The 16,904-nt window shown below is 40.1% G+C and overlaps 1 protein-coding gene across 10 annotated transcripts in view; it reads right to left on the bottom strand.

The window, feature by feature from the left end:
• The window catches only part of UBN2 (ubinuclein 2), a 101,208-nt gene extending 86,867 nt beyond the window's left edge, over positions 1–14,341 (bottom strand). For 5 of the 10 annotated variants that reach the window (XM_054656309.2, XM_054656310.2, XM_001150331.8 and 2 more), the window contains exons 1-2: positions 11,583–14,341; positions 6,452–6,544 (exon numbers count right to left, since the gene is read on the bottom strand). In XM_054656309.2, the coding sequence (XP_054512284.1) occupies positions 6,452–6,544; positions 11,583–12,050 (561 nt within the window). In that variant the 5' untranslated portion in view covers positions 12,051–14,341. Of the gene's footprint in view, positions 1–6,451; positions 6,545–10,975; positions 11,246–11,582 lie in introns of those variants that run through there. The other 5 variants (XM_009454313.5, XM_063815644.1, XM_009454316.5 and 2 more) reach the window with 4 other exon arrangements.
• Between the last annotated feature and the right edge of the window lie 2,563 nt (positions 14,342–16,904).

Here is a 16,904-nt window from a genome sequence, read left to right as displayed (position 1 = left end):
GGCAGTTGCCAGAAAGGTACATATAAATTAATTCACAAATATTAAAATTTAACCTAAAGAAACTCAAGTTACATTGGCAAAGGATTATAGTATCTTCCCTACTAGAAAGACTTCTGTTGAATTACTCTCTTTTTCAGTACCCTTACTGCAACAGAATCAAAGTCTTACTTGATAAATTCTCTGAACCTCTGCAGTTGATATTACACAGTTTATAAATTAAGTAGATCTTATAAAAATCAAAACTTATTTTCCAAACAACAAGAACAAAAAAAAAACCCTTGAATTTTGCTATATCTAAAGTGAAGAACCTTCTTCTTATCTACTGTTCTAGGTACTAGCTCCCTGTGACTCAGAAGAATATTCCTTACTGAGTCATTAGTACTTGCTTAACCTGACAATCAGTGTTTTAGGCCAATGCAGCCTCATTACAGTGTAACACTCAACTGGAAAACAAACAAACAAGATGTTCTTAGTACTAGACCCCCTGACCCCAAATTGCCTCCAGCTAATAGTAAACCAAACTAAAAACCAACATTCATTGATAACCTCTAGTAGACAGAGCAAGAATGACCCTGATTACTAAAAAACACACCAGTCCTATAAGTGAGAAGAAAACATCCTGTCGTCACAAGACTCCCTACTTGTCCCAGCCCTGCCACCTTATCTCTTTACATCTGTGCCCATTTCTTCAACCTACCAATAGAAAGGAGCTGAGTTTCAAGGCAGTGGAAATACAGCCAAGAGCTGACTACACAGCACAAAAATAGTACACACAACTTCTATAATCACCACATATGGATACCAGTCCTTCCTCCTAAATACCCTAAAACTGCTGATTCTCAATTGTTCCTAAGGGATTAAAGAAGGCTGAAGAGAATTTATTCAATTCAAAGAGGCCAAGGAATTAAAAGGGCATGTCACAGCAAGTGATCAGAATGGGTAACTGCAATAAAGAAATTATTATTTGAGCTAGGAATTCCTCCTTGCCCTTTATTTAAGGCCCTCTCCCCTCCCCCAGTTTGCTTTAAAAGATTATTTTATGTTTTTATTGTACATGTAATATCATACTATTATTGATCTACAAAACCCTAAATCCACTGGTATTTGTGTTTTGCAAGTAGAATTTACTTTGTGGTGGTGTCAACAAGTTTGCCCAAAGCTCTACATCGAGATGATCCATAGGGACCAGACCTCACATAAGGCCAAAACAAACAGGTTAACCAGCCTATGAAGTTCCCAAGGAAGCTCTAACCCCTCAGCAAGTGTGGATGATCAACTAAAATAATATGAGTAATTGATATGATTCTTACAACTCCCAGAAACAGTACACAAATGCTTTCAAAACTAACTACTTGGTATCAGTTTCACATTTGAAGACAGTTTAAAACAATAATCTATAATTATTTTAAGACAAAATTATATTTCTTTCCACTTAGCCGAGTAGTATTTACTGTGAAGATGTTACTCATCAGAAATTAGTTATTCCAAGATACTGCCATTCTTTAAAACATTATCTGGAAAGACTCACTTTTACAAGTCATACAAAAGAAAATCAAGACTTTTTTTGGAGGGGGGAGCTGGATTCTCGCTCTTGTCGCCAGGCTGGAGTACAATGGCGTGATTTCGGCTCACTGCAATCTCTGCCTCCTGGGTTCAAGGGATTCTCCTGCCTCAGTCTCCCGAATATCCGGAATTATAGGTACCCACCACCATGCCCAGCTAATTTTTGTATTTTTAGTAGAGATAGAAAGGTTTCACCATGTTGGCCAGGCCAGCTGCACTCCTGACCTCAGGTGATCTGCCCACCTCGGCCTCCCAAAGTGCTGGGATTACAAGCACGGGCCGCTTCACCTAGCTGATTTTATTATTCTTATTCTTATTAGAGACAGGGTCTCAAAAAAATCAAGAGTATTTAGAAGAATAATTTGTCTTTGAGTAAAAACAGTGTTATTCCATTTGGTCAACTGTTTTATTTATAAGACTGCTCAGAATTACTTTTCTACTATCAAATCTACCCTTACCCTTCTTTTTAAAACAAGTATGAAACTACTAGGGCTCTGAGAGCCCAAAACCACATAGAACTAAGTGTGAAAGATAGTATTCAAGGTCTATATAGCACAGTAAGCAGATTTTAAAGTTATAATGTGATTTCATGATTATTATTAAATGCCCGGCAGAATATATGTCTTCCTATTCAGAGAGTCATTCAGATTCAAATAGTCTTAACTGAGCCCCTGCTAGGCACAAGGTATTGTGCTAGGTGCTTTCATTTAGATTATTGAATTTATATCCAATTCTAGGACAGTATGATCTTTCAGAACGGCTGGGGTAATGGAGTAAGAAAAAAATCACTAAGAGAAATCTTCCAACAATTATAGGTTATCCTATGTCCTAGAAGGCTAAGATAACAAGTCTATACCCATCAAATTGAAGCATCCTACTCCTGAGTATAGAGTATAGGTGGCCTCATAAAAGGCATATATTACCTACAGACCATCTAAAAACTGAATTGGAAACCAAGATGTTTTGCCTAAACATTTTGGAGCCTTAACTGGGAATAAAGAGAGGCATGGGAGCCTCTTTTACCCGTATCCTGCCTCCTTTCTAACCATCAAGACGAATCTGGAGCCTATACAGTTGTAGAAATGTCAAAACTTGGACTTAGCTATTTAAAAAGATTTATGTACAACAACCAATTTAGTATAATCTAGGTAAAAATAGGTACTTAATAGTCATATTGACCTTTTCCCAAAAAACCATTTAGTAATTGATGCTGAATATGAACTGTCACATTACCTGAGCATAAGAACAACATAACAGGAAACAGAACATGGCCATAAAAATAGGACACAATGGAGGGGGAACCCCATAAATTCAATGCAGGGTGCTCTTTTTACAATTTTATACTCCCTATAATTTCTGATATCACTGATCTTCAACTGCTGCAACACCTGCCCCAAACACCAATAAAGATCACTGTAGTTTAAGAGAGAGATTTTGTGATAGCCTAGAGCTCTAGGCCTATAGCGCCCAGCAGGACAATGTATGTTCTCTCAGGTCACTTTTGGCCTGATGATTTTCTTAAAAGATTCCAAATAATTATTAAAAAATATATATATATATATTTTTTTAGGCTGGGTACAGTGGCTCATATCTGTAAACTCAGCACTTTGGGAGGCTGAGGCAGGTGGACTGCTTAGGCTCATGAGTTTAAGACCAGCCTAGGCAACACAACAAGACCCTGTCTCTACCAAATAAATATATATATACATATACACACACACACAATACTCATAGATATAACACTCGGGCATGCTTTTTGGTTAATATACATACAATCTCTAATTAGAATGGAAATAAGACAGTAAGTCAGCAAAATAAAAATCCAGAGAAGAAATATAGCCCATTAATTTAGATTATAACAAGAGTAATATTTTATCACTGTAAACAAAATAACAAGGCTTGAATATATCTAAGTCAATTGAAACTCAATTTCACGCATCAAACAACTTCTTCAGAACGCTGATCTTTCTATGCCAGATACTATCCTAGGGTTGACTAAGAAGACTTAATGCTAACTTTAAGGTAGTGCGTCATATACTGAATCACTTTACTTACAGGATTATATATAGGAATTTTTCCATTTGCAAAGGGCAATTCTAAAATCCTTGATTTTGTAACCCACAGCAAAATAGACACTCTAGGCTGGGCGCAGTGGCTCACACCTGTAATCCCAACATTTTGGGAGGCCAAGGCGGTGGATCACCTAAGGTCAGGAGTTCGAGACCAGCCTGACCAACATGGTGAAACCCTGTCTCTACTAAATACAAAAAATTAGCTGGGCATGGTGGTGCAGGCCTGCAGTCCCAGTTACTTGGGAGGTTGAGGCAGGAGAACTGCTGGAACCTGGGAGGTGGAGGTTGCAGTGAGCCGAGATAGCGCCATTGCACTCCAGCCTGGGCAACAAGAGTGAAACTCTGCCTCAAAAAAAAAAAAAAAAAAGACACTCTAATATAGTGATGGAGGGAGTAGAACTGGTAATTTAGTAATATATACTAAAATTATAAATGCATAAATCTTCCGACCTGAATCGTCTGATTCTAGGAATCTCTCCTAGAGATAAACTTGAAATTGTGTAAAATGCCATTTTACAGACTAATTTACTGCAGCACTATTAATAAGGGCAAATTTTTGAAAACAACCTAAATCATTTGGGGACTGGTTACAGTGTGATAGTTCCATGCAATGAAACAGCATGCGCCTTAAAAAAAAAGGGAGAGAAAGCACTTTGTCCTGATATGACCCCCCCAAATATACTAAGATACAGTAAATAAAAAGCAAAGAGCTTAAGTGTGTACAATTCTATAATATGTATAAAAAGGGGGTGGGAAAGGAATAGATGTGTATGTATAGAGATGTATCTCTAGTACCACAGGAATGTTACTTGCCTAGGAAGTGGGATTCCATGGGTGGGCAATACAATAAAAGGAAGATTTTTAATTTTTGAATTTTGAGCCACATAAGTGTACTAGTTGGTTAAAACATTAAGTGTAACCAATGTATAACTTGTATAAAAAACACAGTATTTTAGGATTATAAATGCTAGGATTTTAGGATTTATACATCCTATAGGATTTTACAATTTATACATCATGACACAATATAGTCTCAAAAGATTACACTGTAATTAAATACTACAATGCTATTCCTTCTATTTAAACACCCACCAGTCTATCCCTAAATTTATTATTATATAGTCACAGAATAGAGAACCAATAGGGTCTCGGAAAAATCTGAACCTCTCAATTTATAGATAGGAAAACTGTAGCCTTGGCCAGGCCCAATGGCTCACGCCTGTAATCCCAGCTCTTTGGGAGGCCAAGGTGGACAGATCAGTTGAGGTCAGGAGTTCGAGACCAGCCGGGCCAACATGGTGAAACCATCTCTACTAAAAATACAAAAATTAGCCAGGCATGGTGGTGCATGCCTGTAATCCCAGCTATTCAGGTGGCTGAGGCAGAAGAATTGCTTGAACCCAGGAGGTGGAGGTTACAGTGAGCCGAGATCACACCACTGCACTCCAGCCTGAGTGACAGAGACTCTGTCTTAGAAAAAAAGAGAGAAAAAGAAAACTGTGGCCCAAAGCTAAAAAACCTCACCAAAAGGACACAATTAGTAGATGGCAAAGTATGGCCTAGGACCTGATTCCAATTCCAATCTATTCTCATCTACTTCTTCTACCTTCAAATGGTTTCTTAATTACCACAAGGAGCCAGCACGTATGGGTCAAGATCCCTGTTGTATCTTGAGGGTAGCATGAATGACAAGGCCATTGTGAGCTGATATCCTTTCTCTTGTGGGATACTTTTCAATGCTCACAGAGGAATCAGAGGGGTAAGGTGTTGCTTCTCAACTGGGTTATGTTTTAGTAAAGTGCCAACAGTACTCAAAGCCATAGTGTAAATGTGGGGTGAGGAGTGGGGCTTTCTACAAATTTAGTAATACTAGAAAATTTGAGAAAAATGTTAAGCAACTTAATCAGGTAATTAAAAATTATTTTTGTATTCAAACAAACACCACTATATTGTGGCACTGAATATAAAATGTACATGAATATTTAGCATAAACCGGACACTTTCAAAGAAGTCTCATGCTGGTTCTGAGTCTGACGCAATGAGCTTAGAAGTATACACATTCACTCTCAAACTCTTAGGAGGCAGGAAGGTTTCAGAACTACTATACCAAAGGAATTAAAATAGCATTCTCGATGGTGGCGGAAAGGGAATAGAGTTAGAGCTACACAGACCTGGACCTGTAGCCTACTCTTGCCACTGTGTGACACTGTATCAGCTACTTAATCTTGAACTCAGAGCCTCAGTTTCCTCATCTGTAAAATATGGTCAATATTACTTAGCTTGTGGTTTTGTTACAAAGACTGGAGATAATATATGTAAAGCAAACCGCCCAGACTCTAGAAAGACTATAATAAATGATGGCTACTTGGCAGGATGGATCACTTGAGGTCAGGAGTTCACGACCAGCCTGGCCAACATGGTGAAACCCCGTCTCTACCAAAAATACAAAAAATTAGCTGGGTGTGGTGTTGCCCCTGTAGTCACAGCTACTTGGGAGGCTGAGGCATGAGAATGGCTTGAACCTGGGAGGCGGAGGTTGCAGTGAGCCAACACTGCACCACGGCACTCCAACCTGGGTGCCAGAGCGAGACCCTGTTTCCAAAATAAATAAATAAAAATAAAAATGAATGATGGCTACTTTAACTATCACAAGCCTGTTGGAATCTTTATTTGACTGTCTAACCATTCATTTGGTTTCCATTGGTGAGAACAAAGTAAGGCAGGCAACGGATATTTATAGGCCCTCCCAACCAGCCACAGAAAGCAAACAGGTCAATAGAATAAAATTACCTAAGTGATCAGTTTATTATACTCACATATTTCATTTCAAACTTCTTAGCCAACATTTCCACCTCTTGCCTCTCCTGATGTTCATCATTAAATGGGTCTTCTGTGCGAATGAGCTTCTTCTGATTCAAGGTGAATGGGAAAAGAAAGAGAAGTATCCATTAGTATTACAAATAGTATTATTGTTTATTTATTTATCATTATGTAACAACCACTTCAATTCTATTTCAATAAATGTGATCTGAAAGGAAATAAACTAGTGAGAATATATAACATGTTATATAATCATATTATTACTCAGAGACTATATCTTAATCAATACGAGACAACTTTTCCTAATACTAACAAGTAAGTCAGAAGTATCAAAACTAAAAAAAAAAAAGTTGGTTCATAGCAAAAAAAATTTACAGTTATAATGGACTCATATACATTTCTTAGTGTTTTGATGAGTAAGAACTCAACAATCCAAATTGTCTTCACCTGCAAAATGATCATATGGTCACCTCATCCAAAATAACAAAGAAAAAAAATCCCCAGGAACACTGGCTAAATATGAAAATCTCACTTATAATTCTAGATTGATATCTTCACTAACAAAGATTAACTGCTTTGATCAGGAAATGCTTCTAAAAGGAGCTCTAGATTATTAATTAAAAGCAACACTTAAATCATCTGCCTGTGAGTTAACACTGAGTGTGTGTAGCGGCTAAGGCTTTCTGTTGAGGTCCAATATCAACAACCATTGTATCACCAATATTCTGTCAATGGATATCCATTCAGGGAATACACATTACTTTTAAACAAAGCTAGAAAAGAGAAATAGCTGCAAAAAGATTACATTACCATGCCTTTCTTCTAGTAGGGGAGAGTGAAAGTTTATTATAATACATGGTTTAAAACACACACACACAGAGCTAGAAGCTCACATTAACCATCTATTTAACAAAACAAACAAAAATAGCGATCACATCCTTAAGTCTTCTATTTTAGTATACAAACATATATATGGTTTTCAATGCACAAAAAAACCAAAACAAGGATAAAAATACTACTTTTATCCAATTTCAGACAACTGACTCAGGTAATTAAAAATGAAGGTATACTACAACTGAAATATTGATATAGATTCAATGGACCCTGAAGAGCAAGAAAAAATGCAGAAGGAAGATGTGCACACTTTGAAACTGAGACACTTCATCCTGGATATAAAGATTGAGACATGGTCAGTCTAAAAAACATGATAGAAAAATGTGGACAGAATGAATACGAGACAATTCCTCACACTTGGGACATTAGAATAAAGGGATACTTCTTTAAAGGAGTTAACTTTAAAATCAATTTTTAAAATTATTGTAATAAGTAATAAATTTATAAAATAGTTCACCCCAACAGAAGCTACCAATGAAAGGCCGGGCGCAGTGGCTCACACCTGTAATCCCAGCACTTCGGGAGGCCAAGGTGGGTGGATCACCTGAGGTCAAGAGTTCAAGACCAGGCTGGCCAACATGGTGAAACCCCGTCTCTACCAAAAATACAAAAACTAGCTGGGTGTGGTGGCACATGCCTGTAGTCCCAGCTACTCGGGAGGCTGAGACAGGAGAATCGCTTGAACCTGGGAGGTGGAAGTTGCAAGTGAGCTGAGATGCTAAGATTGTGCCACTGCACTCCAACCTGGTTGAGACAGAGTGAGACTTCATCTCAAAAAAAAAATAAATAAAATAAAAATAAAAATTTACCAATGAAAAACATAAACATGATCCGAAAGGGAATAAACTAGTGAGAATAAACTAATAAGGAATCCTAGGCATGTCCAGGGTGTAGCCTTAACTAGAGGCTCAGGTTAAGGACAGTAAGCAATCGCCATACCTATTACAAACTGCTCCCTCTTGCACTGTGAAGCCCAAATATTTACTATGGTATGACTCATTTTATATGTAAAAATATAAACACATGGATCTATATTTTTAATAAGAATCACCTTATACGCCATTCTAAAATATTTTATGTACTTTATGTAGGTATCAAAAGTACAGCTCTTATTTTCTCTTGACAGCCTACAAAAACAAATTTAAGAAAATGGACTCACTTTTCTTTTACAGTTAAGAATAAACACCCTCCCCCAATCAAGACTAAGCTTTTTTGTTTTTTCAGGTGAAAAAAAATCTGAAAATTATCAACTACCCACATGCAAAACTGATGCAATAATTTTGTCCTTTGATCTTAACTCATCAACACCATTTTCAGGAGGTCTTTCACAAATTTCATCAAAAATATGCAAACAATGAAATACCATGGAATTCTCAAATAGTATAGTTACATTAACACACTTAATCACTTATTTTTCTTTTTACAGTAAATGTTCAATTAAGCATGTTCACAAATGGGTGTTCTGGTTAACTGATTTTTCTGGTTTACTAAGAGTTAAACCTTTTCTTGTGTATCAATCATTGCCAAAATTTATTTCTAAAATGCACTATTACCCTTTAGCCAGAAATGGTGACCAAATTAATCTTTCAGGATAGAGATGATTCCAATGCCAGTCATCATCCTAAACCATCTCAATCACAGCACTGTACTGCCTAGAAACAATAAGGTTAAAGGTTTAGCTAACCTGTGGTTTTGTTTTTCCTATTTTCCCAACATAAATTATTTAATTGTGCTTTCCTCATTAATACAAATAGAGCATAGAAAAATTTCTGATTATGTTCCAGTAAATCAGGGTTTTACTGTTCATTTAGTATTTAAGAACGGAACTGATTTAAATGCACCCGCATGAATGGTATCCACATGTAACACACCTTTTGTTGTTTGTTTTTTTTTAATAGCCCCACATCTACCAATTTCAGCATCTGGAGCTAAAATCTTATTTAGTGATAGATGACTATTTCAAAAATGTGGAGCCCTTCCTTTTCTAATTCTTCTAATTTTGGGAACCACCAACTTTCCAGACCAATTCTAATGTTCGCATTTTGCTTTTTGATGGTCTCTCTTCTAGGATTTCCTTTCATGAAACCATGACAATTTTACTTAAACATATGTTTTCTATGCTTTCTTGCATAATAAGGATATACACTGGCAGCAATCACAGGAAAATGTGGCAAATCTTTGTTGCAAAGGTGATTATATACAATGGATTTTGTTTTGTTCAGAGGTATATGAAAAAAATAGAAGGTTGATATACGAGATAATTGGGCCAATAGACACCTATACTGTTAATAAGTATACAGAAAAATTAAATGGAATTTTTCCTCTTTCTCCTATTGCATGAAAGTAGTAGTTCTGGTGTTATCAAGTTAACAAAGCTAGGGTGTCAAACCTTTTTCTTTTTATAATTAAATGATACACATTATTAATTTGCCATCGTGTGAATATTACAGCATAAACAGGGACATAATAAAGGTCTTCGTATTTCTACTATGACTTACATTTTACGTCATTTTAGCAGAATCCTCTAAACCATATGAGTTAATTTTAAGAAATTTTGTTTTACTAAGAAATTGTATCACTATGGAAAGAAGTACTAATAAAATTACATACATTTGTAAAGTGAGGATAATAGTTTTTACCTCGTGGAGTTCTGTTGGACTACTAGAACAACCATGTGCAGTGCTTAGAACTGTGTCTAGCACACAGTAAGAACTCAGTAAATGTCGTTATTGCTATGTATTTTTATCCAAAGATAATGCTTTTCTCCTGTAATTTATGAAAATTACAAAAACTGCAAACCAACTTAGATTAGCAGCTCAAATACAATGTTTGAAAAATGCTCCAATCCAATATTTTTAATATTCTTTTGGGAAAAAAATGACCTCAGATTTATAAAGAAGGGGCATTCAAGTGAATCTGAAGAGCAAAATGTTAGGTGGAAGGGACCAAAATGATCTCTACCTTTAAACAATTCATTTTGGTTGAAAACATTTTGTAATGATTTGACCACACAACATTTCTAAATAATGATCAAAACGTTAGCTGGCCATGAAGTAAACAAAACCTAGTGAAATTGTTCAACATGATACTTTGTGACTAAGCAGTCAGTCATTTTGACCATAAAGGTAGGTGAAGATGAAAACAAAACAAGGGACTTCTGGAGTCCATTAGACTCAAGCTAAAGCAAAACCTAATAACGGGTATAATTGCTAAGCAACAGAGAAAACTGTTCTCTTTCCTTACTGTTAATCTATCATTTCCTTTTCTAACTTACTTCTGAAGATCCACCAACCCACAACAATAAAAATTACAATTACGAACATAACCCCATCCTTTCTCCATTGTTCACCTCTTACATCAAAAGCATACCTATATATTTTCAATTATTTTAAAAAATTCAAAGCTGAGATTTTTTTCATCATCCTCCGAAAATTACAAAGGCTGAGTACAATATTCTTCTATAAACTAATGATAGTACACTTAAATAATATGACGGGTAGGTGTCAAATAAAACAGGAGACACCTTCCCATTCAATTACAATATGAACGAACTCCACAAAAAAGGAAAGCTAAAAAGGTTTTCCAATACCAACACGAGAGAAAAATTAGTAACCAGATTAACTAACCCACTTCTCCATTCCTAAAGTGGGATCCTTAGTCTCTGAAAACCTTTAATTATTCTTAAATTCCCTTCGATTAAGAAAAATATCACAGGCACGCAAGCACACCTCAGCAGCCACGGCGCCCAGCAAAACAAACAGTGATGAGGATGAGGATGATACGAGAGGGGTTACACAATCTCTGCTTCAGACTGGGGGGCGTGTCCCCCAAGGTTTTCTCTTCCTTTCTACTGGAACGACAGCTGTAGCGCCACAGGGAGAACCCAGCCACACGGCCTGCAGGGCCCCAGGATTTTGTGTGGGGAGCAGAAAGGAAAGAAGGAAAATCTGAGGTTCCGAAAGGTGCACAAGAAAACAGGCTCGGCGCGGCGTTGGGAGCGAGTGCCAGGGGTTTGGGGATTCGGCGCAGCCGGGTGAGAGCCTCGGCCACCCTGGGGAGTGGAGAAAGCAGCGCTCACCGCCCCGTCCACCCGCTCGGCCCCGGCCCCCCGCACCCCACCCTCGGGGCGACCCGGACGCGCTCGGTGGGCGTCCCAAGGTGCAAACCAGCTGGGGAAGGCGGCGGGTCCTGAGGCTCCCGGGGTCTGGGGCAGGAGGGAAGAATCTTCTGTACCCGTTGTTCTCCGCACAGCAGCAGCTCCGGGTAACTGAACTCCACGCAGCTCTCGTCGGTGGGGTCCTTAAGCACCAGCTCCAGGCGCACCGTCTCCCTCGGCGGCCGCGGCGGCTGCTCAGCCCGGGAAGCCGACTCCCGCGGCGGGGGCGGCTGCAAGGGCAGCGGCGGGAACGGCGGCGGCGGCTCGGGCCGCGGGGGCTCCCGCTGCAGCGACATGGGCGGCTCGGCGCGGCTGACCTCGCGCTGGGGGAGCGGCTTCTCCCGCGACGGGGGCTGCGCGTCCGAGCGGGGGGCAGGCTCCCGCGGGGCCGGCGGCTCCGCCCGGGCCGGCTCGCGGTACGGCTGCGGCTCCAGCCGGGGGGGCTCGCGGGGGTACTCGGGCTCACGCTCGGGCCCCGGGTACTCGGCCTCGCGCCGCCGCACCGGTGACAAGCTAATGAACGCTACTCTGCGCGGCTCCGCCATCCCCACTGTTCTGGCCCTCCGCTTTTGCTCGAGCCGGCGCTCGCTTCTACGGCGCGCTGCGTGCCTGCCCGCCCTTCCTCTTGCTCTCCGTCGCTTTTCTTCCCTCCACCACCCCCTCAGCCGTCTCCGCCGACGCCACGGTGAGTGCGGACCGTGTCCCCTTCCCCGCTACTACGTTCTGATGGGCTTCACCGCCATCGCCAGGGTCGCCGCGGCCGCCATGTTGGATCCCCCACATAAATAGAAGCAGGCCGCTGAGCGGGCGCATGCGCACAGAGGAGACGCTCGCGTCCACTGTCGTGGCTGTTGCTCAGTTTTCCTCTTTTCCTCCCAACAGTCTGGAGTCCAGACAGGTCGGCGGAAGTGACGACATGGCTCGGCCTGTTTCCGTGGAAACGGAGACGCCGTCTGCACCCTTCCTCAAAGGGAGGGTTCTGGGGTTTCCCGAGCAGTTTACTATTCGCACCCGGAAACTAGAGGCGCTCCAGGAGCTTCCCGGGGCTAGCATCGGGATGGGACTGAGACCGACCTAGCCATTGGCGCCGGGTCTCCCGCGCTGGGTTCAAGGGAATTGGGGTTGTTAGCTGATTATTCAAGGCGGACTCTGGGCAAGGGTAGAGAGACGCGCCAGCCGTTGTGCCTGCCCGCCCTGTGTCCCCGTAGCCTTAAGTATCGAGGGAAAAAAGGAAGTGCCCAGCTTCAGCCAGACTAGCCCCAGCGGCTTCCCTCCCGAAAGCGCAGGCCTCCCCTTCCTCGACCTACTCCGGTTTCCCTCGCCCGGCCGCAGTGGGCGTTGCGTGGGGCAGGGTCATTAAATGTTCAATAACGCTTTGCAGTTGGAAAATTAACAAGCAGATGAGGAGTTCTGGGCTCATTCAGAAGGCCTAAACTGCTGAAATCATAGAAAACTTCTTAAGAGGGTTTAGTGGTATTTCAGGAAACGTACTGTTTATGAGAATGCTAAAGGACCCATTTCAGGATGGGGAAGGAATTGATTGGGCACGCCCCATAGGCTCACTTGTAATTAATTAATTGGAAGTCGGGTTTAAAAGGATAAGAATTACTGGCCATTTTAATCCATTGAATAAAAAGTAAATTTGAGGGCTCGCCCTTCACATCCTGAAGGGAATCCAAGCCTTCTGTTAATTGCATTAACTGCATTAACTATTGAAAGCTCTTTTATTAAGTCAGTGTGACGTAATTGACAAATTCTGAGAGGGTTCCGTTTTTTTCCTCTCCTGTTATTACTTTCCCTACTTGGACGAAAATGGTGATGAAATCTATGATTCCAAAGGTCTCTCCCAGCTCTAAAACCCTATCTTTTCTACTCGGCGCCATGTTTTACCTACATTATCTCCTTCCCTATTGCTCCTTTTCTGATTCCGAATTCGGGTCTCATTTTTAGATTGCCTTAGTGATACTTAAATGACTTTTCTGCCTTCAGTCTCTGTTCCCGCCAGTCTTGAGACGGGGTCATATTAATGTCTCTAAAAGAGTTTTTATTATATCGTTCTCTGTTCTGGCTGCAACTTACCTACAAACTGAGTTCTATCTATGTATACTCATATTCAATATCCTCCACAATTTAGCTCAGAGACTGCAAACTGGTGGTCTGTGGGCCAAATCCTTCTACAGGTGTGTTACTTATCCAACATTATCTTCTAACTTCTCACCCGCTGAGTTTTCCAACTTTTTGATCCATAACCCACAGTAAGACATTTTACACTGTAACCCAGAATATACACCCATATATACATAACACATATGTGCATATGTGAAATATAAGTTTCACAATACTTACCTACTGCTTAGGATAAAGTAAAAGCAACAGACGCAACAGAGTTAATTTAATATAAAATATTTTATAATACAGTGTAGAAAAAAATGTTAACATCATATAGAAGTAAATTAGGAAAGATTTTATTTAATGCCATGGAAGTTCTTGCCTGTTCATAGGTTTATTGCACTCCAGAATTCATTAGGACAGTGGTACATGAACATCTGATCCACTGTGGTGCCTGATCTTTTTCTTCTTCTAAACTGATCAAAATTGAAAACCCTAGTTCAGATATATAGGCAGTCATGAATAGTAATAATGTGTATGCATGTTCTGCATAGTAATAAATTCTTCTTTAATCTTAGTCTGACATCATGATAAATTGCATACCCGACAATCATTTCTCTGTGTAAATGAAGTACTAAGCTGTAATAATTTATTCTCTTCATAAAATACCAAGTTTAATCAAGTTAATTATTTAAGTCAATAAAAATGATCTGGTTCACCCTATTAACTGCCCAAAAAACTGTTTGAAAACTATATATTCTTTGTTAAAGAGTAGATTACAAGAAATGTTTTCCATGTTCTTAATTTAAAAAACAAGATTCTGATATAATGAACCTAAATCAAAATTCACAAATGGTGGCTGAAATCCTGTGAGAGTACAACATAAATCCATAGTTATTGTGCATAAACAATTCAAAATTAGTTTATAAAGGAAACGTCAACAAGTCCTATAACCACCACACCTTATTACTAACGGGTTCCACCACACTTCACCCAGGCACAGCAGATATAAACATCTGATAGACTGCTCAGAAAATTAAAGCTATTAGAGCTATAAATAAGGAATGCCTAAATATAAACATAGCAATGCCAATACATTAGTGCCATTTTAAAAAGTGAATAAGATGCAGTGTAAACACACCTGATAGTTCCCTCTGTAAGCCACTTTCCCACTGATTTATAAAGCTATGGTTCTGTAATTCTTTTAAAAAGGACTATTTTTCTACACTGCTGCATGCAGTAATTTCACTGTACGTTCTTGATTACGACGCAGTCTTCAAATCCTCTTGAAGAGCTCAACATATCAGGATTTCTCCAGAAAGTTAGATTGTCATGTTTTCAGCAGCCTTTTGTGCTTTGGTAGTCTTTCGAAGCTCCTTAATAACCAGTGATATTTCCTTGGTTATTTATTAATTCTGGGTTAAGTCCTTGCTCACAAAGCTGTACACAAATAACCAGAGTTTCCAGTAAGCCAGTATTCAGAATTCTTGAAATCTCTTTTTTTTTTTGAGATGGAGTCTTGCTCTGTCGCCCAGGCTGGAGTGCAGTGGCGCGATCTCGGCTCACTGCAAGCTCCGCCTTCCGGGTTCACACCGTTCTCCTGCCTCAGCCTCCCAAGTAGCTGGGACTACAAGCAGAATGTCCACAATCTCCCTCACTGCATTCTAATCACTGCTGCTGCCCCGATGCCGCTACTACTTGCCGTGATGGAGGCCAAGGGAACTATTTTAAAATTCTGAATATATTTTTCTCTATACAGTCAATAATTCCTCTATAAAATTATCTTGCTACACATATCTGGCATGAAAATATTATGCAACTTTCAGTATTAGTACTCTCAGCAAGTTGGACTGTTACTACATCATAGTTATTGTTGCTGTAAATATTCTGTGGTAGGTAATACACTGATACTGTGTTTTTGCCAAGAAGTATAGTTTTTCATTTATCAGCTGATTTGTCACTGAAAGCATGTGCACCATACCCATAAATACTGGATGAAGTTTTTCAGCACTTACTATGACCCATATTTCTTTTGCACACTGATTGTCTTTCTCCTTAAGATTTGTGGAACAGCTCTCTGAGCTCGGACGTAGTTCACGGCAACATGGCTAAACCAAGAAGTTGGAATCGTTGGTAAATACAGGACCCGCTATGGGGTCTCCCTCCAGAAAATGGTGAAGAAAATTGAAATCAGCCAGTACGCCAAGTACATTTGCTCTTTTCTGTGGCAAAACCAAGATGAAGAGACGAGCTGTGGGGATCTGGTGCTGTGGTTCTGCATGAAGACGGTAACGGTGTCTTCATCCAGGAACCACATTGTCTGGACCTACAATACCACTTCAGCTGTCACGGTAAAGTCCACCATCAGAAGACTGAAGCAATTGAAAGACCAGTAGACGCTCCTCTACTCTTTTGAGACATCACTAGCCTATAATAAATGGGTTAATTTATGTAACCAAAAAAATTAAAAAGGTTTGTGGAAAAACTGAGAAATTGTGCCAATAACTCTACTCCCCCCGCTTTTTTAGGAACATATTTGAGGGGCTTATTGACAAGTTCATCACGTTAAATTTTCAGATGTCCTTTTATTTTTTTCCCGAGATGGAGTCTTGCTGTGTTGCCCAGTCTGGAGTGAGTGGCGCGATCTTGGCTCACTGCAACCTCCGCCTCCTAAGTTCAAGCAATTCTCTTTCCTCCGCCTCCTGAGTAGCTGGGATTACAGGCGCACGCCACCATGCCCAGCTAATTTTTGTATTTTTAGAAATTTTATATTTTTGTATTTTTAGAGGTGGGGTTTCACCATGTTGGCCAGACTGGTCTCGAACTTCTGACCTCATGATCTGCCCACCTCAGCCTCCCAAAGTGCTAGGATTACAGGTGTGAGCTACTGCACCCAGCCTCAGATGTCCTTTTAATTTTGAAGGCATTAAACTTTCATTTGCAGGAAAAGTGCTTTTTTTTTTTTTGTATTTATTGATCATTCTTGGGTGTTTCTCGGAGAGGGGGATGTGGCAGGGTCATAGGATAATAGTGGAGAGAAGGTCAGCAGATAAACACGTGAACAAAGGTCTCTGGTTTTCCTAGGCAGAGGTCCCTGAGGCCTTCCGCAGTGTTTGTGTCCCTGGGTACTTGAGATTAGGGAGTGGTGATGACTCTTAAGGAGCATGCTGCCTTCAAGCATCTGTTTTAACAAAGCACATCTTGCACCGCCCTTAATCCATTTAACCCTGAGTTGACACAGCACATGTTTCAGAGAGCATGGGGTTGGGGGTGAGGTTATATATTAACAG

The sequence above is a fragment of the Pan troglodytes genome, chromosome 6 (genome assembly GCF_028858775.2).
Source record: "Pan troglodytes isolate AG18354 chromosome 6, NHGRI_mPanTro3-v2.0_pri, whole genome shotgun sequence".
NCBI lineage: Eukaryota > Metazoa > Chordata > Mammalia > Primates > Hominidae > Pan > Pan troglodytes.
Note: the sequence above shows the minus strand (reverse complement) of the source record. Positions and strands in the feature narration are given on the sequence as shown.